This window comes from Centrocercus urophasianus, unplaced genomic scaffold (assembly GCF_019232065.1).
Source record: "Centrocercus urophasianus isolate 14NV4802_14NV808 unplaced genomic scaffold, USGS_Curo_1.0 seq_10, whole genome shotgun sequence".
Lineage (NCBI taxonomy): Eukaryota > Metazoa > Chordata > Aves > Galliformes > Phasianidae > Centrocercus > Centrocercus urophasianus.
The window spans coordinates 18,004,692-18,028,382 of record NW_024884142.1 but is presented as its reverse complement, the minus strand read 5'-3'; the positions used below and the strand labels follow the sequence as shown (position 1 = coordinate 18,028,382).

The 23,691-nt window shown below is 40.5% G+C and overlaps 2 protein-coding genes across 8 annotated transcripts in view; one reads left to right on the top strand and one right to left on the bottom strand.

The window, feature by feature from the left end:
- Nucleotides 1–758: 758 nt before the first annotated feature.
- On the bottom strand, nt 759–23,572 carry BEND6 (BEN domain containing 6). Of its 7 annotated transcripts, none has more exons than XM_042829699.1 (11): nt 23,417–23,572; nt 21,208–21,375; nt 15,143–15,223; nt 11,526–11,751; nt 11,275–11,420; nt 10,396–10,494; nt 9,834–10,011; nt 8,220–8,437; nt 6,826–7,018; nt 5,011–5,149; nt 759–2,667 (listed from the first exon to the last, which is right to left on the bottom strand). In XM_042829699.1, exons 3-11 carry the CDS (start codon nt 15,218–15,220, stop codon nt 2,403–2,405), a joined length of 1,542 nt encoding a protein of 513 aa, XP_042685633.1. In that variant the 5' UTR covers nt 15,221–15,223; nt 21,208–21,375; nt 23,417–23,572; the 3' UTR covers nt 759–2,402. The 7 variants fall into 7 exon arrangements, with proteins under 7 accessions (XP_042685633.1, XP_042685615.1, XP_042685609.1 ...); XM_042829681.1 differs by lacking the exon at nt 23,417–23,572 and adding an exon at nt 23,046–23,134 and having other exon boundaries at nt 15,143–15,254; XM_042829675.1 differs by lacking the exon at nt 23,417–23,572 and adding an exon at nt 23,046–23,134.
- DST (dystonin) overlaps nt 23,442–23,691 on the top strand; it is a 293,027-nt gene continuing 292,777 nt past the window's right edge. Inside the window, 1 exon segment of the mRNA XM_042829656.1 lies at nt 23,442–23,634. Within this exon segment, the coding sequence (XP_042685590.1) occupies nt 23,454–23,634 (181 nt within the window). The 5' untranslated portion in view covers nt 23,442–23,453.

Sequence of the window (23,691 nt, the reverse complement as noted above, 5' to 3'; positions counted from 1 at the left end):
ATATGAACTTGACATGTATGAAAACCACTGAGAACACTGCTTATTCTCTACTGTATTTTTAAAGTGAGGTTTTTACTCAATTCTTTGCATATTGTAGCATCTTCCCTCTTTAGAGAAGAGGTAGGTGCTCTTAATAAGCAATTTGTAACCTACAGTGGTCCACTTTTCTATTGTAATCTTCAAATTCAATCTCAAACGCAGTAATAAAAGCAAATAGTTCAAGTGACTGTTCTTAGCGTTGCTTATTTTCAGTACCGAATCTCCAGTCGTCTCTCTAAATGCTATGCAGTCGTATTGCTTTATGCTTTCCTGCAGTGGCTGTCAGCCTTCTCTGGTGCTGAGTAATGAAGATAATGTGTCCTCTCTCTGCATATCAGAATTTTACACTGTGTGACATGACACATACACACACTGCCAATTAGTTTTGATTTTACTGCAAAATTTGGGAGCAGTATTCAACTTTCAAGTATTCTGCTTTCTCCTCTCCTGTTACTTCTATAGTTTCTAAGCTGTAATTATTTAGTCTTCAATTTTGTGTCTTCTGAGTTTGTCCATGCTATTTTGGAAGACCAGTCATACTTTCTTCCTTTGCAATCATCTTGTACCAAGTGCAGCTTTTCTGTTACTTGGGTAGAAGCTGTTTATCTTGTTTTATGCCATAGGATAACGTCAGTCATATACTTCAGGGAAGAGAGAGGAAGGGACTCTTCACATCATCCTCCCTATTTACCTTTGGTTTTAAAAAAAGAACTAAGATGTAGTAATGTTTCATTTTATTTGATAGAAATCTGCTTCAAAAATATGATTAATTATATACATTCTTGTATGCTGTATATACAGATACATATACAAAATATATATAATAGCAAACATCCTCCAGTTACATTTGATGCATGGCAGTGAGGTGGAATTTACATCACATTGTCCTATTTGCTTTCATCTTAATCCTATTTACAAGGAATTGGTAGACATGAGAGCTGAATGAGGCTAGTAGATCACTTTAGTTATCCCCCATCCCATCCAGAAGTCTTCTCTACAGTGTATTTTATTAGTGCATTGTTCTGATAAAGGAAGGTTTGCAGCACTTCTCTTCAGAGGTATTCAGTTGCTAACCTTACCTTCTGATTTTTTCCTTGCATTCACCCTTCTACTGTTTCTAGTTCTAGAAGTCCTCAGATGAAGTTAGTCATGTTATTTTTGTTTTGTTTTTGTTTTTTTTTTCCATCTTGATTCATTAATTGCATGTTTGCCAAGTATGAAATAGATTTAACTGTTAGTACTCTCTGTTCTGAAAGAAATACCCTCAAGTGTGAAAGTTATAATCCAAGTGTTCTCTCTTTCCCACACTACAGAACTGGAATCAGTCCACAGAGGAAAAAAAAAAGTACCATTCCTCATCCTTCTCAGGCAATTACAGGGTGCATGACTGCTAGTTTTGCCCCTGGGACAATGATGTCAGAGCTCAAGAGGAACTACCCAGCTGATGGAGGACTTCTGGTGCCAACCCCGTGAGGAACAAGCTCTACCTCTCCACCTACTCTTTAATTGAACAGCAGCGTACCAAAAATCTAGACATACAGAGGAAGAGCTGGCAGCTCTGTCCTTTACTAGCTGCTTTCCAGAGATTATCTTTGATTTTCTGGCTGGGAAACTTCCATTTTCTGGGGTAACTGTTACCTTTATCTTCTGGACCCAGAGGCCAGGGAAGAGAGAATGAGAGCTGCCAAACCAAAGCATCAGCATCAAAAAGCCTATGAGGGAAGCCATGGCCTCCACAACCCAGCCAAGCTATCCTAGGGCATTCTTTCCTGAGCTAAGAAAGAATGAGGTTTCTTTCATTGCCTTTCCAACTTCTGTAGGTTAAAAATGAGCTGTTTCTTTCTTGCAGACATCTCAGGAAGTATAGTTTCACTGCCCTGAGATTTTTTGTTCCTTCTAAGTTAACAGCATCCTCAAATATAAATTTCCTTTCATACTTCTGTATCTCTTTTGTATCAACATGTAATAGCTTTTTCTGCTCAGTAAAGCAATTTTCCATCAGCTGTTAAGGTGAAAGCAAGAGCATTAAGGATCCTCTTACAAATTCTGTTGGTGTTACTTTAAATGACGTGGTGTTTTTCTAACTAAGGGGAGCAGTTCCTGTATTCTTTGGATCAAGTTTATATATCTTTGAATTACAGTATAACATGCATTTATTTAATAATATCTTAAAGCCAAATATATTAATATGCCTTCATTTTTCCTAAGCTGAGGGATTTTCACTTGAGGAATTGCTCCCAAGCTTCTACTCTGCTTGCAGTATCTCTGTACAATGGTGCTAGGCCCAATAAATATTATTTCATTTTAATTTTATATTATTCCTTCATCTCCAACGGGAACTTGAGCTGGCATGAAGTACATTGTTATTCCTTGTCGGAATTCCTGAGATCCTGTCCACAACCCTGGTTGGCAGAGGGCGCTTGTGAGCTTCTGGAGAGATGAGACTCCACCTCAGAAGTAGGTTTGAAACGCTCCTGCTCACCTTGGCTGCTGAAAGGTGGAGGAGTCAGATGGCTGTGGCTCTGCTGAATTTGTGCATTAGCAGCTGTTGTATCATCATCCTGCTGGTCTTGCGTGCTGGGAGGAGCAGCCAAAGGGATGATGCCCTGAGGAGCAGCTGCTGAACCACTGTCAAGACAGTTTATAACTGAGTGTGCAATGTTAACATTACATGTGCAATTACTACTGTTCCTAGTTTCCAAGCAGCAGAGTTTATTAGCTAGTTAACTAGTTTTCTGCACTCACACATTCCCTTTTTCATTATTTCACCTCAGCCTAATGGATGTGAGACTACAGCAGCCTGTCTCAGACCTTAATCCAAATTCCTAACTGTACGCTGGAGAAAGGTGAACAGGGAATGAGGAGATCATAACTGCAGTATCACCAGTTTGATAGTTTATAACCAATTTGTTATTAACTTTAAGTTGTGACTAAGGCCCTGCACAGTAGGATTTTTTTCTTGAAGTGAATCAAAGCGGAACTTTGAAACTGTGAGCACTTAAATTTTCATGATTTTCCTACAGAAAAAATGTGTGCTGCCTGAGTTAAATGAAACACCACCATTACCCTGGAGATGATCGGTTACACAGTATTTAAATGCCTTTAGAGTGAAGAAATTCTGAACAGGTGTAAAATTAAACCATTACAAACAAATTCTAAAATGCATCCATTCAAGAGAGACTACGCAGACAGTATTTGCCTTGATGTCAGTGGATACTGGCATGAACAAACAATAGACAAACACATTTTTATTTCAAGATATCAAGTTTAAGTTGGAAGGTCTTCAGGCAGCATTAAAAAGCAAGTCAGAACTGTATCTGTGCTAGCACAGGACCCTCCTGCCAGGACTCCAGGAATACTGGGCCTGTGCAGCATGGGAAGACATGAGAACTCACAACGTACAAATACAAATGTAACGTATTTAGCATTTAATTTTTTCAGATTAGACTAAACCTGTCCTTCTATACAGTCATTTTTATCTTCTGGGTCAAGGAGAAGGAAGAGCACTACAGTGAATCAAGGCACTCTATATGTTACAAATACAGAGGACCTTTGTTTTATGAGGGGTAGGAGAAAAACATTAACACTGTAAACTGTATTCTAGGTAGGCTGGTACATTTGTTTACTGTTTCCAGATGAGGAAATGTGTGTGCGTGCATTCTTTCAATATATATTATCTGAGTATTTCTCAAAGAGTAATTCATAGACATCTGGTGGTCCATGAAGAAGGGGGTTTAGAGAGGAATTTTAATAGTAAAGCACTGCTGCTTTTCAAACAATGGTGTTTGTATCATAGTCAAATATCTTCAGTTTTGTTTCATAGTAAATTATAGTTGTAAATATGTATTTGAAACATGCACACTATAACTAAATCATAAAGAAACAATGTTTTACATGGAAAGTCTAAGAACAAGTCTGTTCTCCCTGTCTGACTGATTCTAATCTCTTATATTGTTCCTCCCATCATTCCCAGAAGAGCTATCTATACTCTTCTGGAGGGTGGGAGGGGGATGGTGTATGCATAGTATATGTATACATACAATCTAATACATACGGGATATTTTTCTCTACAGGGGCTTCAGATGTGTCTGCACACTCTCACCAAATAAGGTTTATGTTACAAAGGCTTATAGACAACTTGAACTTACGAACATTTTTCCACTGTGAGGGGTAACTGAGCACTGGCACAGGTTGCCTGGAGAGATGGGGAGCACTGTCCTTGGGTATATTCAAAGCCCAGCTGAAGACAGCTCTGAGAAATATGGTCTAAGTAATCCTGCTTTGAACAGCAGGGGTTTGAACAGACAAACTCCAGATGTCCTTCTCAACCCCAACTGTTGTGATACATATGTTTCATTCATATGGAAACTGTACTTTACAAATAGCTGATTGACAATAGGGATGAATTCAGCAATTTTCAATTAGTCTTGTTCACAGGGTTAAATATGCCTATAGTAAGAAAGATGTTAATAATTTCTTACTTTGATAATTTAAACTTTTCTGTTGGTAAAAAAATGTTAGTTCAGCTCTCCTACAGTAATTTTATCAGCAGGTGCTAAACAGGTAACTATTTTCTCTATCTTTACTTGTAGGTTAATTAAGGCACAACAGTTGTCATGAAAATGGCATTGCCTGGTCTATGAAGAGTCCACAGAAAATGAACAGAAAGGCAGGTAATGGTAAATCTGAAACAAACATTGATCAAAGTAACGCCATGCATTTACTTCTGTCTTCTCCTGTAGACAGAATGCTGTATGTAGAATGAACAACCTTTCTGTGCTGTAATGCCATGCTGCACTGTTTTAGAATTATGTACTCTTTGATCAAGGTTATAAAAATATTAACCTATTTGGCAATGCATATGTGAACATGTATCTTCATGACAAATTTAAGATTGCTTTTAGTTTTTGTTATTACAGGGCAGTACATGGAATTCCACATTGCAGGCTACAGTACATATAAAAGACTTACCAAAAACCATGCTTCTGAAAAGCACCTGAGTTAAGATCTTTGCTTAAAATTGGCTTCTTGGTGCAATTGTTCAGTTTTTGTCCCATCATCCGCCTAATTAAAGCATCATCTGTGTTTGGAAACAACTGTTTTGTAATTCCTGCAAAATAAGTAAAGAGATGGCATATATGAGTCCACCAAAACAGGGAAGCCACAGATCCATGGTCTAAAATGCACTTATTGCATCTTTGAAATTTCTAGGTACTTCAGCTTCAGCTGCAGTTACTTTTCTGTCTTTATTCACTACTTCATCTACTTTGCTTTTCTGTCTGCCTTGCATAATTCTGTGCTTGTTCTTGGCTTGGAACAAGAGCTTCCAGCATAATTGTGCTCATTCTCTCTCCTCTGCTTTGTTTTCATCAGAGACCTATTCCTATCCATGCAAGTTCTCACTCCTTTGAATCTTACAGGTTTTGTTCATTAATTTTGCATTTGCAGATAATGCCTCCTTCCCGCAATTTTCCCTTCTATTTTTCATCTAACTTTTTTGAGTGCAGCACTAACAGGACTTAACATCAGCAATTCATGAAGTTCCTTCATCATCCTCACTTCCCTTGATTTTTTTTCCTCCTCTTTCATTTCATAGAATTCCCAGAAATACTTTTCTTTCTTCTCCTCCTCCTAATGTTGACACTTTTCTTTTGAAAATTTTGAATTCAGGAACGTTCTCATTTCTCTTAACAAACTTGACTTCTCAGGCCCCCCTCATCACTGAATTCTGTACAGGATGCAGTATTCAGTGTTCTGATTGTCTTCCCTGCTTCCTTGTTCAGTTTTGCCCAGCTCTTTCCCTTTAGAAAAGTTACCAGTAGATCTTCCCAGTAAATCTTACTCATTTTTCTTATGCTGCACTCTGAAATTGTCTCATCTTACCTCCTCTAAATTTTCACTATTTTATACACTCCTTACTTCCCTGTTCTACTTTTAGGCCTCTTTTTCTGGGTATATTTTCAAGGAAAAGTGGCTTACACAACTGTATCATCAGTATCCTATTGGTAACTTTTGAAACTGCCAGCCAACTTGAACAAAACTGGACAAAGGTACAGGAAATGAAGACAAACTGGGAAGGGAACTGAGTGAACTGGCATAGTCTGAGGGAATTACCATGATGGAGGGATTCTGGTACAGGAATTTGCACTATGTTGTTAAAGTATTAAGCTACAGGTGTGTATCCAGTAAAAATCAAATTTCATGTGCTCCCCAAACACTGTTTTCTTTAAATCAGCTAGCTGCATCTGAACTGGTTGTCTATCCTATTCACCAAACATTTTCTGCCTTGAATCACAGCATAAAACTAACTTTGCTTGCTTCTTTGATCCCTGTTCCTGTCTCCCATACTTAGTATCTCATTTTGCCTCAAGCAGTATTTAAAAATGTCAAAATGTTTAATGTTCGCTAACTTCAGAATTGAGCAGACATTGTTTTAAATTTGATCCGAGTGTCTTCTGTTTGCCTTCCATTTTCTTTACCTGCTATTGCCACGGTCCAAGTTCAACCATTGCACATTAGCCATTTAAAATCTAAAAAGTGATAATATCACTGTTCCTGAGTAGTCACAACACAAAATCCACACAACAGAAGTACAACTACTTAGCATTTCACTGACAGAGTTCCTAACAGATGGACTAAACAAAAACCAAAAACATGGAGACAGAGAAGGAAATGTAAAACAACACATAACCTGAGTAGAACAGCTGTTTAGTATTAGTGCCCCTCCGTCAGAGACAGCCCTCTGTCAAATCAGTGCCATATTGAGTAACGTTAACAAGTTATCACCTATGATTTCCTGAACTTCATTCTGATTCATAGCTGGTTTCGCTGCTTTATCCTTTGAAGAGGATGACTTTGCACCTGTCAGGCTGTGTGTAGCCATGTACTCATGCGTATAAAGTGCTTGCATCAAGTCGTTTATAAACTTTTGAGGTTTGCTCTTGTTACAAAGTGCAATCTGCCACTTCTCAATCTTGAACTGGAAAACAAAATTGGTCATTGACATAACTGTTGCAGTTCACTTCAAATTATATACAGTATTGTCTTTTTTATTTTTTGAAAGTGTACTTTTTTTCTTTTACCACGGTTTCAAAAGTAATTCCTCCACAAACTGCGATTGAGGTTGATTTTTAAACTTGCACACCATTCAGTGTCTGGAGCTGTACACAAGTATAGATGCTTTTTTCAGAAGCAAGCATGTGCCAGACCAAAGATCCCTATACATAATAGCAAGCAGTTCATCAAGCAGCCCTTATTACTCACTGGTGGAGACAGGACATTTTCAGACATATCTAAATCCTTCTGTTTGCACTCCATGCAGCCTGGATGTGATCCAGTTCTGGCATGCAATCTGTACAGCTTTGGGAGCATGGCACTATGCCCAACTAATATTTCTGCCTCTGAGTAGACATGCCCTAAGAACTGTGACATCTGGTCCCAGGCTTTGAGAGTCATTTCTGCACACCACAGATGTACAGAAAATATTTGAAATCTCTAATGTGCAATTTTGAATCACTTCTATCAAGGCAAGTCTAGGTTGCTTAGAAAATCTACATCTTTTCAGAGATCAGATTTTGTATCTTGCAGTATATAACTGAAGCATGATACCTTGATAATTCTTAACAGATTTCACTGTTTTTTGGTACCCCACTAACTATTCTTTCTCGAGTCTTTATTCTTTACAGCCTCTGAGGCTCAGAGCTCTCAGCTATGCTTTATTACCATCAGGGAGAACTGATGAACAGCCTTATCCAGTAACTATATTTATATATCTGTATTTCTACTTAACTGTCTGGAACAAAAGTAGTAACATAAAAGTCTCTATTTACTTATTAACACTTCTGACAAATTGCTGGCATTGTTCTTAAGACTATCTCTGAAACACTTCTGTTCCTCTTTGGAATCCAAAACTTTAGGCAGGAAGTTATCTCTGGATCTCAGTATTTAATTCATGCATCAACATTCTGCCCTTAGTTACAGACACAGAAAGCCTCTGACATCAGTTTGAGAGCGTACCAGCATGCTGAACTAAGTCCAGTGTTTTTCATGTAAAGAACCAGCAGTACAAAAGGAACATGATGATAAAATGACGTTTACTGACGCTTAATTTCATTATACTGCAACAATAAAGTTTGTAGGGTATTGAGATTCATTTTTTTATGCTTGAAATCGCCTTCTACCTGTTTTTCAGTTGGTTGCTCCTCATCTTCCACATTCAAAGATATTGGTGAGCTGGAGTTACTATGCATAGCTGCATACACATCTGCTAAAGAGTTGTTAGATGCTTTCCAAACAGCATGGGAATGAAGACTGGATGTAGACGTTGTCACTCCCCCTTTGAGCAATGCTTCAGCCATCCCTACCAGTTCCTCAAAATGAGTGACTGCCTGTGGCAACACTGAAATTAAATCAAAAGTGATGGATAAAACGATAATTAAAGCTTTCAGACTCATTACATAAGCATATGTATTTTTGTGGTTAGATTCCTGTCATACTGCAAAAAGAGGCCAAGTGGTCAGCAATGATGCTTTAGCACACTCTGTTTCTATTCTCTCAAACACTTTCATTTGTTCTGCTGTCCCCATCCAGGAAGATCTGGCCTCTGCTTTTGGAACATGTAGACCAGCTCTCTGCACCGCTGAGAAGAATCATTAGTTCATGCCCATTGGGGCACTAACCTTGCTATTTCTTTTCTGGGTTTCTTTTTTTTTTGGCTTGTTTCAAAGCAGTTTCACAACTCCATAGTCTTTTTTCTTGTTTCTTTTCTTTTTTTTTTTTTAGTTTATAGAAGATACATTTTGCATGTTCTTTCTCTGAACAATATTTACTTTCACATACAAAGTTTTATTTAGTCATCAATAATCAGTTCAGCAGAATAAAAAGGATGCAAGGGGTAAAAAAATCACTAAATTATTAGAAAACAGCGTAAAAGATTGATAGAATTGCACAGGATGCAAGAGAAACGAGCCTAAATGTGTAAGGAAAGTTGTCAGACTAACGAAAAGTTTAAAAATAACATTCAGAAAGGTGGAGATGAATGATTCGTGTCAAGGTGAATAACAAGCAATAGAGTTAGATGGTCAAAGAAACTGGTAAGTGCTTGCAAAATTGTATGAAAGAAACATTAGGCAGTCTAAGGATGCTGTAAGGAAGCTGACAAGGGGAGCAGCAAGTCTTTCAACCTTATTCCTCCACTAATGTATTGAAATGTCAGATCCTGTTTCGGCTGCTCCAGAGTAGGGGACAAGAAGAAGTAAGAGGGACTTCAGAAATGACCATGATTAAAAAAAAAATAGATGTAAAAATATTTTGGAAAAGGACTAAAATTTTGTACCAAAATGAGTTCAGATTCTCAGTAATGAGGAATTTCTAAAATAATTAGAAATTAAATCATTCCAGAACAAAGAAAATCTCAGTTGATCAAGAAAAACTCTTAAGCTCAAAAAGCTTAAAAATCAGTGTATGTTGTATTGGTCAGTGGAGTATTTAAGCTAAGCTGATGGTTATATATGGCATACAGACAGATTTCTTCAAAACAACCAACAGGAGTTACGTTTTTCCATTTCTAATTATGATCTCATGGCCTCCACAGAAGACAGGTTTTTTTTGTTTTTCAAATCCAGTGCTGCTGGAATTAAATGTTCCTATGTATTAAAGACTTTGGTGCTGACAGTAGACCTTGATCACATCAAGTGCTCGAGCATCCACAATTTCCCTTCAGACAGTCTCCTATAAATCAAGCTTTTCATGACCTCCAGGTTTCCCTTTTCATCACACAGTTCCCCTGATTGTACCTTGAAGCATCACCAGGGACTGCCTCAGGCGGCAGTTTTCTCTCATGGTGTCTGTCAGCTTCCTCTTGAGACTTTTTATTTTGGCACACAGTTCCACCTTGGATAATTGAAATAAAGGCTCTTCATCATCACTGCTGCTTTCACTGCATAGAAAGTTGCTTCCTGAATATGGTTCTCTCTGAAAAAAAACACCAAAACAAACACAAAACAATAAATAAATTTTAAAAAACCCCAAAACTTAGTGCTATCTACATACATAAAACAACATAATAGCAACAACATAAAACATTAAACCTAATTTCAAATATAAATTAAAATATTCTCTTCATACACAGAATGTATAAGCAGTCTTGGTGCATTATAATAATACTTCTCACAGAATATAAATATTACCATTGCTATTAATATTCAAAATGAAAGGTTAAAATAAAACATAACTGCTAGGTATTATTCTCTGTTCCCCATTCACCAATTTTCTGTGACGGTATCTTTCAGAACTGTTATCTTTACTAAAACATCTCAGTTTGCTTTTGGTTAAAATTGCTGAAAATGAGATGTTTACCTGTTTGTTAATTAAAGATGTTTCAAGTTGACTCAGGATGCTGGCAGAAGCTGATGCCTGAAATGCTTTTTTTCTTTTTATATGCTTCACCATCTTCTGCTATGAACAAGAGCATAATAACATCTTTGCAGTCATACAGAGACTTTCACAGTAATTTCATGGCATATCTTGAACTTTTATTCACTCTGCACATAACATTAGCAGTATTTATGAAAAATAAATCTTAATAAAAAGTCAGTAATATATATTTTCCCCACATTACGTCACTGCACATTTCAGCACAAGCAAAGCTCAGCAAACCCAGTCTCTACTTCTGCTGTAGTCAGACCTCTGTCCTATTGGAGTAAACAGAATCACAAAATCACAGAAGGCTTTTGGTTGGAAGGAAACTTACAGATCATCCAGTTCCAACTCCTTACCTGGGCAGGTACAGGTTCCACTAGACCAGGTTATCCACACCCCATCCAACCCAGCCTTGAACACCTCCAGGGGTGGGACATCCACAGCTTCTCCGGGCAGCCTGTGCCAGTGCCTCACTGCTCTCTGATAAAGAATGTCTTCCATAGATGTAGCTAAATCTTCCCTCTTTCAATCTAAAGCCATTAGCTCTTGTCATATCATTACCTGCCCTTGTAAAAAGTCCCTCCCCTGCTTTCCTGTAGGCCCTGAAGTCTTGAATAATACTTCCCTCTCATAACAGTAGAAGAGAAAAATCTTTGGGCCTAACTGCTCCAGCAGCTTATTTTGCTGGGATATCACATGAAGATTGCCTTTACTATCCATATTCATTGTATTATGCTGTGAAGAATCAATATTTTTGGTCTGTTTCATTACATTATGAGCATACCAATTTCCAGCACATAAAAGGCAGAAACTCACCTGTTCTTTACCCAGATCACTGTCTTCGCTTTCTGAGAATATCATTTCTATCCTCTTCCTCTTGCCTTTTCCAAGGACCTGTATTTTCGTAATTTCATCCTCCTGTAGTATCTTTTGCATCATTTCCACCAGCTCTTGGGGATCATCTGAAGCAAATTGAAAAACAGACCAAAGCACAGAAAGTTATGTAGCAAAACTTCACAATTAGATTAAAATCTATTATCAGACAAATGCTCTGCATCTGCACTCACCACTCATGTATACAACTTTCACTAGATGCTTTTCTGTCTTTCTTTCTGCCACAGGCCAGTTTACCAGCACATGTTCATTTGGTTTCAGAAATCCTTCTAGTTCACTGTCATCACTGGGAAGATTCTGAATCCAGGAAGTCTCTCCAATTTGCAGTGAGTTGTCATTTATAAAATCAAACAGTGTGAATTTTTTCATTTTTAATGGTTTTCTTGTCATACAGACAGCCTGTAGGGTGTCATAGGAAAAATAACTTATTGCATCACGCCATAGGAATGTTACAAGAATACTTTAAAACCCTTCCCCTCAATAAGTTCTTATTTCTGAATTGTGATAAGTCTGTTCTATGAAAATATTTTGGATAAAGAAGTGAAAACTAGCCAAGCAGCATGTTTTATCTTCCCTGAAAGATGGAGATGGTCTGCTCATTACATCAAAATCAGAAAGAAAATTATCTCAAAAAATATTTGCAGTAAACAGCTTTTACTTATAGAACCACTGCTTTCACGTTGCCATCATACCTAACTGATCTCCTCCTCACCACGTCTATTACCACATTTACCTTAATAAAAGTTTTCAGTGTCAGTGACCATCCAGGCTCCTCAGACCAAAAGATACAGCTATGACCAAACCTTCTCTAGAATGAAGGAAAGCACTGGTTCCATGTGCTGTAAAAGGGATGCGTGACTTGCAGGACAGTATTAGTCATCTTGTAGCACTACCATTGACAATTGCAATCCTATAAGAAATAGCCCAGAACAACTCAAGACAACTGACTGGACGAAGTATGACACATTCTGACAGTGGAAAACTTCATGTAATGAAGAAACTATAAGCTGAGGGCTGGAAGTCAGCTCTGCTGACTGAAGTGTAACAGCAACAATGGGAACGCAGACCCAAATTCACAGATAAACCCTCTGCCTATGTAAAACAATACTGTTAAAGCTAAGGGCTAATTTTAACACTTTTTAAAGCACTAATGCTCTAGACTAGGAGAAGGAAATAAGTAATACTTGGTGTTCTGGTTTTCTAATTAAGTTGATACACCTCACATAAAAGTGAATAATGTAATATATACATTATTACAGAATCACAGAAACACAGAATGGGCTGGGTTGGAAGGGAACTCAAGCATCATGAATCTCCAACCCCCTGCCACATGCAGGGCCACCAACCTCCCCATTCAATACTGGACCAGGCTGCCCAGGGCCCCATCCAATCTGGCCTTGAACACCTCCAGGGACGGGGCATCCACAACCTCTCTGGGCAGCCTGTTCCAGCACCTCACCACTCTCATAGTAAAGAGCTTTCCCCTGACATCCAACCTAAATCCCCCCTCCTTCAACTCAAAACCATTTCCCCTTGTCCTGCTCCTTTCAAAGAGTTGTTAAGTTCTATTGAAAATGTAAACAGCTCATACTATACTCAGAGAAGATATCTTCCATTTTAAAACTCTTGAAACAGATAAACTGATTTTGTCAAACCTTGGCCTTCTTTCCAACAAACATATGATTTGGCCTGTCAGTTCATAGAGCTGCAAACTCAAGAATTCCCAGAAGTGACAGTGGGATTTGTGATTTATTTGGCCTCGATCAGTCAGAAGAAAATACAGTGCCTCACACAGATGCTGTCAAAAAGGGAACTCAGAGCTAGGAGAGAATTAAGTGGGGCTGTTATGTCAAAGTGAGAAAATCTGTCTGCAGTGCTGGAAAAAGCAACGTCCATTTATCTGCAGAAGCCCAGCTCACCCCTATTCACGATGTCTGTGCTGTGCCTGCAAAGAGCTGGCTTTTCATGCAGAGTGAACTTGTTAATTTGTGTAAGACAACTGTGCACTTGTCAGCATGTTAACTGATAAAAAGAGGTAAACTGCATAAGAAATTGTCATTAAAAAGAATATTAAAACACGCTTTTCTGCAGAATGTGTTTAGGGTGACAGCAGAAGGATTGTTAACTACTGAACTGCTAAAGAAAGGAGACTGTGTTTGCAAGAACTCACATTAATTTTGTATAAAGAAAAATCTATCCCATGTAAATTCTGGAGAGGAGACAGCCTATGCCCAGCATAAATCACCAGAGGCCCAATTCTGTCACATATCCACACTGGGTGGATCCTCACCACACAGAAAGGAATCATTCAAATGAATAAACACCCAGACAAGGAAGAAGCCAAAGGAAGAAAAGTTTCAGCACTGACTTCAATAGGTAAGATTCAAAAATAAATGGGACGTTGGTTCAAACAGTGTATTAGATTTAAAACAAACCATACATGCAACATCAATATTTTTTCATCTTCAGCATGAAGCTGTTAACTTCCAGAACCACATGGCAGATTCAGCCAACACTTTTACTCCTTTCTGTTGTTTGGCCTCTGGCAGTTGTGAGTTCCTCCATTACTCCCCTAAAAGCCCATATCATGTCAAGAGACTTGCAGCAAAGTCAGAGCTGTCAATGTGCTAAGACTAACAGCTGATTAACCAACTTGTGCTTTTTTGTGTTTTCCTGCCATCCTCTAGCAGAATGTAGCTGTGCCATGTCCCTTACTTTGCACTGAGACAAATACTTTCTGATGTTTGTGGTCTGAGCTAGTGAGGGGTGACCTGCCAGTTCCAGGTAAGCTCTGAACGCACACGTGATTCAAATCCTGAAAGATCAGTGATGATTGCCCAGAGTTCTGAAGCTCAGTAAAATCAATTGTTATGTGGATTTCTGGATGTTCAGAGCCCACAGATGTTGCTTGGGGCAGCTGTGGTATGTGGCATGTATAATCCCTCACCAAACAACCTATCCAAGTTGAAGGAGAAGAAAGAGATATGCATGGGTCTCATACACCTGGATCCATGAAAAGAGCCCCAAGACAAGATGGCAGGACAAACAGGAAGTGCTGACAAATCCAATCTGCTCGTCAAAGCTAGGGAGAATTTTCACCATGAACATTGCAGGGCTCAGAGCTCAGTAATTTGTCTAAAACATCTATAAAGCTTTTTCGAGCTGTCAAGATTCTTGCCTATGGTGGGAGGGTGTACTAGTAAACAGAGAAACTGATTTCACTACGCATCTTAACAGCTGCCAAGTTAAAATATAAGCTACATTGGATTCAGAGAGAAATTAGGAATAGATTTCACAGAGTCATGGGAGCAGAAATGAGACATATCCATTCCCTTAGCGCTTGCAAGGAATCAGAAAGCTCCTTGGCAGCTTTATGAAGAATTGCACTCAGTCCTGCTACTTCTGCTGCTTTGAGGATGCTAAAGCAGGAGGGCAGTTCAAGGGAACAGCAGAGGCTGGCCAGGTGCCTCTCCTTTGCTGCAGCTCCTCCAGGCATCAGCTTAGCTGCCTACATTACATACAAAATGACAGAACTATTATATTGCCAAATAAAAGGAACAGAGTGCAATAGTTAGTGTTAGCATTTTTCTGTTATTGAAGGTTGGCCTCGGCTCCCTCAGTACACATTAATCAAAGTATATATTTTCACAGAATTTATTACGACAACTCAGAGACCCTGGGGATATCTAACTGTCTGCTGGCATCATCTCCAGCCTGTGATTAAAGAGAATGGAAAGGTAGAACAAAATGTCCCTAATGAAGAAAAGGAACAGAAAAATATTTCACTTACTGGAAGAGAAGTCCAGCAGCATTTTCTCAACTGCCCTCTCACTTGTCTGAGGACTGCAGATGCCTCTCTGTAAAACATTATCTTTGCCAAAACAGACCAAAGGTGAAATACACTGTATCACCACAAAAAATAGAAATAAAGTAATGTGGAGCAAGATTGATTTTACTTTCTTAAAAATGAGAGGTTGTCTGGTCACCCTGGCTCTCCCCACCTCTGCAGAAAGAGAGGTGATTCATCTCACCCTAAAATATGCATCTCAGAGAGCAGATGACCTACTGTCTGTGAGAGCCTGTTTCTCTCCACTGACTATCATTCAGTGACCATATGGGGCTAAGCTGTGTCTTTATAGAAGTTGGCATGCTCCAACCCACTCTATATTAATTTGAAGCTGAGGGATAGATTCCAGTTGACCTCATGCTATATGAAGCTAAAAGGATGAAGTCTGCTAAAGTGCATCTGATTGGTTCTCTGTTTTAAATCTTTCCTACACAGTTCTGCAAGTCATTGAGTACGATTTTGGACTGTAAGTGCTTTATTCAGTGGTTTGATTGGAAGACATGTAACTGTTCACAGACATTTCCCAGAGTGCAGCTCCTGACCACAGGGACAGAATTACACAGCTTCTCAAAGCCGCTTGTGTTCAAGTTGCTTAATTCTGCTGTCTTCCCCATTTGAAAACACTGGCTACTTATTTGAGAAGTACTGAAATGTTAACTTAGGATGTGACGCTGTCCAAAGACACATCTTTTTCTAAAATAAAGTGATTTGTAGAGGGAAAAAAATTACAGAAGAAGCCATTTAATTGTAAAGCTCTGCAGAGGAAATGTTAACTGGACTTAATTTTAACAAACGTGTTAACATCTTGCATTCTGCACAGATGCTACAAATTTGCACACAGAATACTGTTACTAAGCAACCCCAAAAGACAGAACAACAACAAAAATCCCCACAGAAGTCATTTAAAGACATATCTCACCCTTTGACTGACATACTCTGTTCCATTCAGATTGAGTTGGCAGATGGCATGCTGAGATCATTATTTCTCTTTCCTTTCAGTAACGCAGTGTAAAGTATGACACATTTACAACATGAGATTGTAGGCCTACTCGATGGGTCTGATTCTACTGTGGCTTAAAATAGAGCTTTGCCACCAATTTCAGCAAAACAAGAAACTGTACTGCAATTGTGTAAGCACAGTCTCCTAATAAAGTGCTAGCATTTTATATGGTTTACCCTCTACATTCAGCCATTGTTAATCCCAGTTTTTCAGGGGGAGGAGAAAAAAGAGGAACAAAAAAACCCCAAAACAATAACAACAAAATCTCCAAAATTCAAAACCACCCAACCATGAAAACAAACAAACAAACTCCCAAACATTTACTGGACTAGCAATTCACTTATCTCACTATTTAGATCACTTCAGCATGACAAACAGCAGCATCAGACTTGGTCGGAGTTATTTTGATGAAAGCATTTTACACTGAAATTGTCAGGACATTAAGCACACTGTTGACATGAAACTTCTGGCCTGCACTAAAGTAGCAGAATTCCTGGTTCTCTGTAACAAATTTATGATGGAAAATATAACCCTATTTAAATACATTATATGACCTTCTGCAGCTTCTAATCTTACTACCCTAAAACCAAAGGAAGATTGACTTATGATTTCAATGGAATTAGACAGTGTTAGAATACTGAAGCATTGTTATTGTTCTAAATATTTTCTGTGTAATATCTTAGTCATTTTATGGGAAAGCATGACTTAAAAGTACAGATATATAGTAGAGTCTTGTTCTATACCATACATTTGTCTTCCACTGACAGGAGAGATAAAACAATGTGGTTCTTACTATAGCAGCTCACCTCCTGGCTGTAGATTATTACCCTGGCACAACTAGCCTTACAATAATCTGTGATCACAGATACTTTCCAAGAAGCGATGCTATTCATAGTTAAGCAACATCACCTAGCCTTATTTACACAGAGCGTCTCACTGACTTCAAAGTCACCATAGCATTTGGAATCCACACAGTTACTGTGTGCAGCATCCTTCGTGCTGACAGTTTTAGCAACCTAAAACCTATTTTATGGAAGTTCTATAAAATAACATCAATACACAAATATGGCAAAGACCTTTGCAGGACTGCGGCTTAAATTACAAGTTTGAAGAAAGTTATTGGAGATGGTCTAATTTCTGCATCAAATTGCATACCTCTGTTGTGCAATACTGAGTGACAGTTAAAGAAAGAATAATGAATTCATCAAGCAGATATATTTAATACCTCTTGGAGTACCTAACTTTTGTTCTAATAACTTACTCAGCTAATAGTGAAAAATAGTGTTCACTTAAGTAGATTTAAAGATAGCAATTTGGCATTATTTTTAGGCTTTAAGGATGAGATTTAGTTCTAGATTATGATTGAGGTGTCACTGGTGTACTAAGCATCTAAGTTATCATTGTAATCACTGAAGGGAGAACTAGGGATCAGTTTGGCTGCCCAAATGTAGGTGACCAGTGCCAGCGCTCTGTGGTGGTGTGCTTGGTCTTCAGCTACTACTTCAGAAGTGCAGGTCTTCCATGGGTCTCTAATCACAACTACCTGTGCAATGCCTCAGCCTGGAGCACCTCCATCACTCAAAAGAGCCAAGCCCCTACTGAATTAACCAAAGCCAAGGGGAGAGAAATTCAGCTTATTTCAAATGCTCAAAAGCCCAATAAAGTTGCCTAAAAATAAATGCATGGAGCTATCTTAGGTTCCAACATTGTTATGCCAGCTTCCAACTACCCTTTCTTAGAAGCACTGTACATAAGGCCAAGCCCCTCTACCATGCGCGTAAGGATGGTTGCTAATTCCAGGCATCTCAAGTGGCACTAAATGTAAAAAATCAGAGAATTACTCTCTAAGCTTCAGTTACTGAAGTTATTCAGTCAGGGAAAGTTTGATCAGATGCAAATCCGTGCTGAGGTGCAAAATCTGGGCACTCGCTGTGTGTAACAGCCATACACTATTTCCTTAACACACTCTGGAGAAAGAAAGGCTGAAATAAAAGGCTGAAAAAGTATCAGAAGTACTTTCCATATGCAACTAATGCAGTGTTCAAACTCACTAGCAAACTGGTGTGAGAGTTTGTAAGAGGAGGCATCTTAGTCTTTTTGGTAGCATAATCTATCATATATTCTGATAAACTGTGCTGCCCCAAAGCATTACTAAGAGAAACACTATCTATTCAACTACAAGAGCGTAGAAGTGAAACAGCGGCTAGAAATTCCATACTTGATCTCTGGTCAGCATGTACTAATCCAGTGGCATTTTAACTATCTCTACTCATATGTCTTCATTGGCTGCCATAGGAGAGTGATAATAGACTAGAAGTCATGCCTAGATGACACTCTTTTACTCCAAAGATCTTTCTCCATTGCTCTGGTTTCACTGTGGATCATTGGGGAGGAATGAACTCGATGCTATCCAGTGAAAAAGAAAAATTAAACAAATCCTTACTGCTATTAAAGGTCATGAGCTAGAACAGGAGACATATATGTTGTCCAATTACTTCAGGGAATATTAATGCAACCAAGAGAAGTTCTGTATGCACTTAGGAGAATTTACAGAAAGGTATTCCCCTGAGAGAACAAAAAAAGCTTAAACCTTATTATACCCATTTTTTCTTCTCCTGTAAAATTAAATGCATTCACAGTTCAACTTACTTTTATAAATTAATAGAATAGCTGACAGACCAGTACTGGTCTGAAGCAATCCTTAAGCAACATAATACTAATACAGAGCAATTCCCTCTGGGATGCAATACCATATTCAAATTGACAACTGCTACATTAGACACTGCCAAAAATGAACAGGGAACAAATTTTAACCAAGGACATAAGGGCATACCAGTGCTTTAATAGGAAAAAAAAAAAAAAAAAGCTGTAGGAGCTTTACAGACATTTCTATCTAGGCTCAAAATCAGCCATCTATCGGCAAAGTCCATCTTTGCCCACAGAATTCCTGCCAGCATTTTCCCAGCAATGCTCTATGCTGCGAGTCGACAGCTGCATGGCTCCTATGCCATGTGATTACATCCAGTCCAATAAACAGAAAGATAAAACAGCAAGTTCTGAAGGTTCATCAGCTCACACAACGAGGACAATTACCTCTGCATATATTAAGGAGGCAGGAACTTGGTTTTCCACCATCACCTGACTGCAAAATTTCCCAGTCATGTCCGGGGACTATTCTGCAGCACTTAAATTAAACCACTTTGTCCTGAGTGGATCGTGTAACCTTTACACTTCAGCTTCTCTTTTCAAATGATTCGAAATAATAATATGTGCTTCAATTTCAAGGATAGTGCTAGAATTAAATAGCAGTAATATGCTGACCGAACATACAAAGCCCTGTATGGAGCAAAAAATTTAATCAGTTCAGCAGAATGAAGACTTCCAATAGCTTTGCTGAATTTAGAACACATCATTTCACATAACAAATTGTTGAAACCTGATGCTTTTATCAAGATAAAGATTGATATTCTTTCAGCTGAAGAATGTATTTTAGAAGGTTTAATCCTCTACCAGAAATCCTCGCAACATACACTCATACATCATACTTAAATTGCTAGAGAGCAAACTGAAGTCAGTGTGTGACCCCTGAGGAACAATTCTGAGGGGAAAAGGTCAATTATGCATTTGAATGAAGTTGTTAATACACACAGTATGATATTTTCCATATTTACTTATGTTGCTTCTGGGTTCCTACTTGATTAGAAAATTACTACATATTTTGTTAGGAAGTATTACATGATTAGAGAATCCTTCTAACCAGTTGTTATTTAAGCAGAATACTTCACTTAATTATAATTAATTAGTAGAAACACAGTTCTTGAAGAGGACAGAAGAGAAAAAGGAAATGATCTTATGCTTTCACTTATTTTCTCAGCTAAAAATTTACTCTTCTGAAATATTATCATATGTCATCTCCTATTCTTATGTCTGCATCACCAGATCTACCATGTGACTTTCTTCTTTCAGCTTGTTGATACAGAGAGCCTTGCAATTGCCAAATGAAATCCACAAGGCCCGAAGCAGTAGGAGCAGTGATGCCTTCTCAGACTGCTGAGTCCCCTTGAATGCCACAACTCACACTGCAGGAGGTCAGCAGATCTTTGTTCATGTGGTTTCCCCACCTGAAATGCTATGATATTTTCAACTGGTTTTTTTTTTTCCCAATTTGTTTTCTCCTTATAGTCTAACCCCTTGTACTCAGGTATGATTCTTAGTTTCTTTTTAAGAGCTGCTGAACCTATGCTCTACTCAGCAGACTGCGTTGCAATTCTGCATATAGGATATGCGGGCATATAGGAGGGAAGAAAGGATCCCTGTCTTCAGCCCTGCTAGGCAAGACTGCTAAGTCAGAACAGGATTCTGTGAGATACAGAGTGGAAAAATATTTTAGGTCAACACTGACTTGTTTCCCGACAGGAAGAGGGCTGTTGTTGCATCACATTCCCTGCTCAATTCTTCCATTAAACTGGAGAACTCGAATGTACAGCTTGCTGCTCTCGTGCTTCCCACAGCTTTTAAAAATAGGTAAGCAGCTGCCTCGAATGACTGCAACCTAAGAAACATTATCCTGTACTATGCTGTCCCTTTTCACTGCAAATAATTGCAAGTCACTTCTTTTCAGTGGAGCCTGTGAAGCAGAACCTTCCCTTCCCCTCCCCTCCCTCTTGCCCACGCACATCTCACTGCTTCCTCCCTCAGCATTGCTGAAGCAAAAGGTTGCTTCCAAGCCTCCTTCTGCAAACTTCAGCTATGGCTGTGACTTTGCGGCTGCTCGGTTGCTCTGTGGGTCCTATTGAAACAAGCATCACAGGATGCTGCCTCCCACCACCTCATATCACTGCGAAAGTACAGCCGAATCGTGCATATCTTGAAATAGCAGAACCCTGTACTTACTGCAGGGTCTATGTTCCAGATTTGTAAGACCTCATCAGATTTGCCTCAGCCTCTCAACAACTCAGATCTCTGTTCTGATCTGCTCTTTCCACAGTCAGCCTTAAAAATTGGTTACCTTCTTTCACTTCTTGTCTGAGTCACCTCCTGTTCACCTCCAGGATTCTCCTTCTGAGGTCAAATCTCAGGTGGGAGCCAACGGCTTCCTTTAACCTTCTCTCCTCATTCCTTTTCTCTTCTCTGCTTGTCATTCTTAAGATTTATGAAATATTCCCTGAAAAACATTCTGAAAAGAAGTTCATATTAAAAAACACTATATCTCAAAGAATTACTACAATTTGTCTTAATTACTATTTGGAATAATCTAGCCACTTATTGCTTGCTTATTTTTAATACCAAAACCCAAACTTCAAACTTCATTCGCTACTACATCAAACTTCACTAGGAAAACAACATTTTAACCATGCACTGCAATCCCACAGTATTTAACACAGTGACATTAGTAATAAGCATAAAGAAAGCCATAGCAGCAGTGTGGCGTGCATGAGAATGTAAGCTCCAAAGCCTGGAGCAGTGGCTCTTTGAACAAACCATGCATCAGCATTTCTTGTACCAGTCAGAATTCTATCCTGAATGTGAAAAAAATTAAGCTGCTGCCATGTAATTTATCATAGCTTCTCGGCAAAATGTTATCTTCAGGACATGAATGTGCTCTAGGGCTTAGACAGGAAAAGCTGCAAACTTTAAGCAGCAGCCTAGCATTACAGATTTGTCAGTGGTCAAGCGTGAGTTCTCTGCAACTTACTGGGCAGTCACCTCTGTGCTGTGCTTCCCAGAATATCGCATCATAAAACAATATAAATCAGGTGCTGAGAAGTTCCTGCAAGGTACTGCAGCAAGGCTGGGGACGTCACAGCGCTTCACCTCGCGCTGCAGCCGGGTGACACGGGGCGGTACGGCCATCTCCAGGTAATCCGCATTAAAGCCGTGCTGCAGCGTACTGCGGTACTGGGGGATTTCGGCGTGCCGTCACGTGACACAACACAGCCCCGCGCCGTTTGTCAGCTCCAAGCGAGTGAAGGGAAGCTTTACATCAAAGGCTGCCGGATTGCAACCGCCAGCGTTAAGAAGCCAGGCGGCAGAGTGTGTTTTGTGGAGAGAAACTGCTGTATGCTATGAAACGATGTAAAATTCCTGAGGAAAAATAGCGTAGACCTAACGGTCAAGATATTACTTCTACCGGCTGCCACAGCAGGCGTCAAGAATTTCCCACTGAAAGCGGTTTTCCCTGACATTAAGGAGTAACAACGCCTTTTGCTCAGCGATAAAGGGCATTTTGCACAATAACGATCACATTTTCCCTTCTGATTTCAGCCACCACAGCCTGCTTCCCTCTTGCCTCTCCTTCCTGCTCTACCTTCTGCAGGCTGGATGTGGCTGCACGCTTTCACGGTGACACCTCAGCATCACTCCGACACCCACACGGAGATCCATTCCTTTATCCTATAAAGTTCCAAAATCACAGAATCACAGAATCGTAGGGGTTGGAAGGGACCTCCAGAGATCATCCAGTCCAACACCCTGCCAAAGCAGGTTCCCTACACCAGGTCGCGCAGGTAGGTGTCCAGACGGGTCTTGAACATCTCCAGAGAAGGAGACTCCACAACCTCTCTGGGCAAGAATCCTTTCTCTGGTGCTTACACCCACGACGGATACACGTTCAGCACGGGAATCGTCTTTGAGTGCAGCAACGCGGTATAAAACGGCGTTCCCTCAGCGCCCCGCGAAGGCGCACACAGCCGCCCGGTCGGTCCCGCTCGCCCTGGGCGTAGAGTGCTGCGGCACAAACCGCGGCTCGGAACCAGGCGCTCACCTCCCCTCCCGCCCTTCTCGCCGTTTCGCCTCCCGCACCCGCCGGCACCTGGCCCGTTCCCTCCCGCTCCCGCCCAGGGGTACCTGGCAGCAGCCATTTTCCGCCTCCTTCTGCAGCGGCTCCGCGCGTGATGTCACCGGCGGCCGCGCACCCCCCGCGGGGCTCTTCCTCCTCCTCCTCTTCCCCTCCTCCTCCCCCGGCTGCCATGCGGGGCACGCCCCACCCGCCGGTGCCCGCGGGCGCCCAGCGCGCCGCGCCCGCTCCTCAGAGCCGCGCGGAGGGAAACCCCACCGCAACCGCTGCCGCTGCTGAGTCACATCCCCGAGCCGCCTGCTCCTCCTCCTCCTCCTCCTCCTCCCTCCTCCACCCCCGCCTCCCGCCGGCTCCAGCAGCGCAGGGCCGGCAGCGATGCCCGCCCCGCTGCCGGGGGGAGAGGCTGCCCGGCTCCCCTCACCGTTGCGCTCGCACGGCGGCAGCCGCACAGCTGAGCCATGATCGCGGCGGCGTTCCTGGTCCTGCTGAGACCCTACAGCATCCAGTGCGCCCTCTTCTTGCTCCTGCTGCTGCTGGGCACCATCGCCACCATTCTATTCTTCTGCTGCTGGCACCGCAGGCTGCAGAAGGGCAGGCACCCCATCAAATCCGTCTTCTCGGGCCGCTCGCGGAGCCGAGGTGAGGAGGCGGGCAGCGGCCCGGCGGCGCAGCGCGGAGGGCCCGGGACTGCGGCAG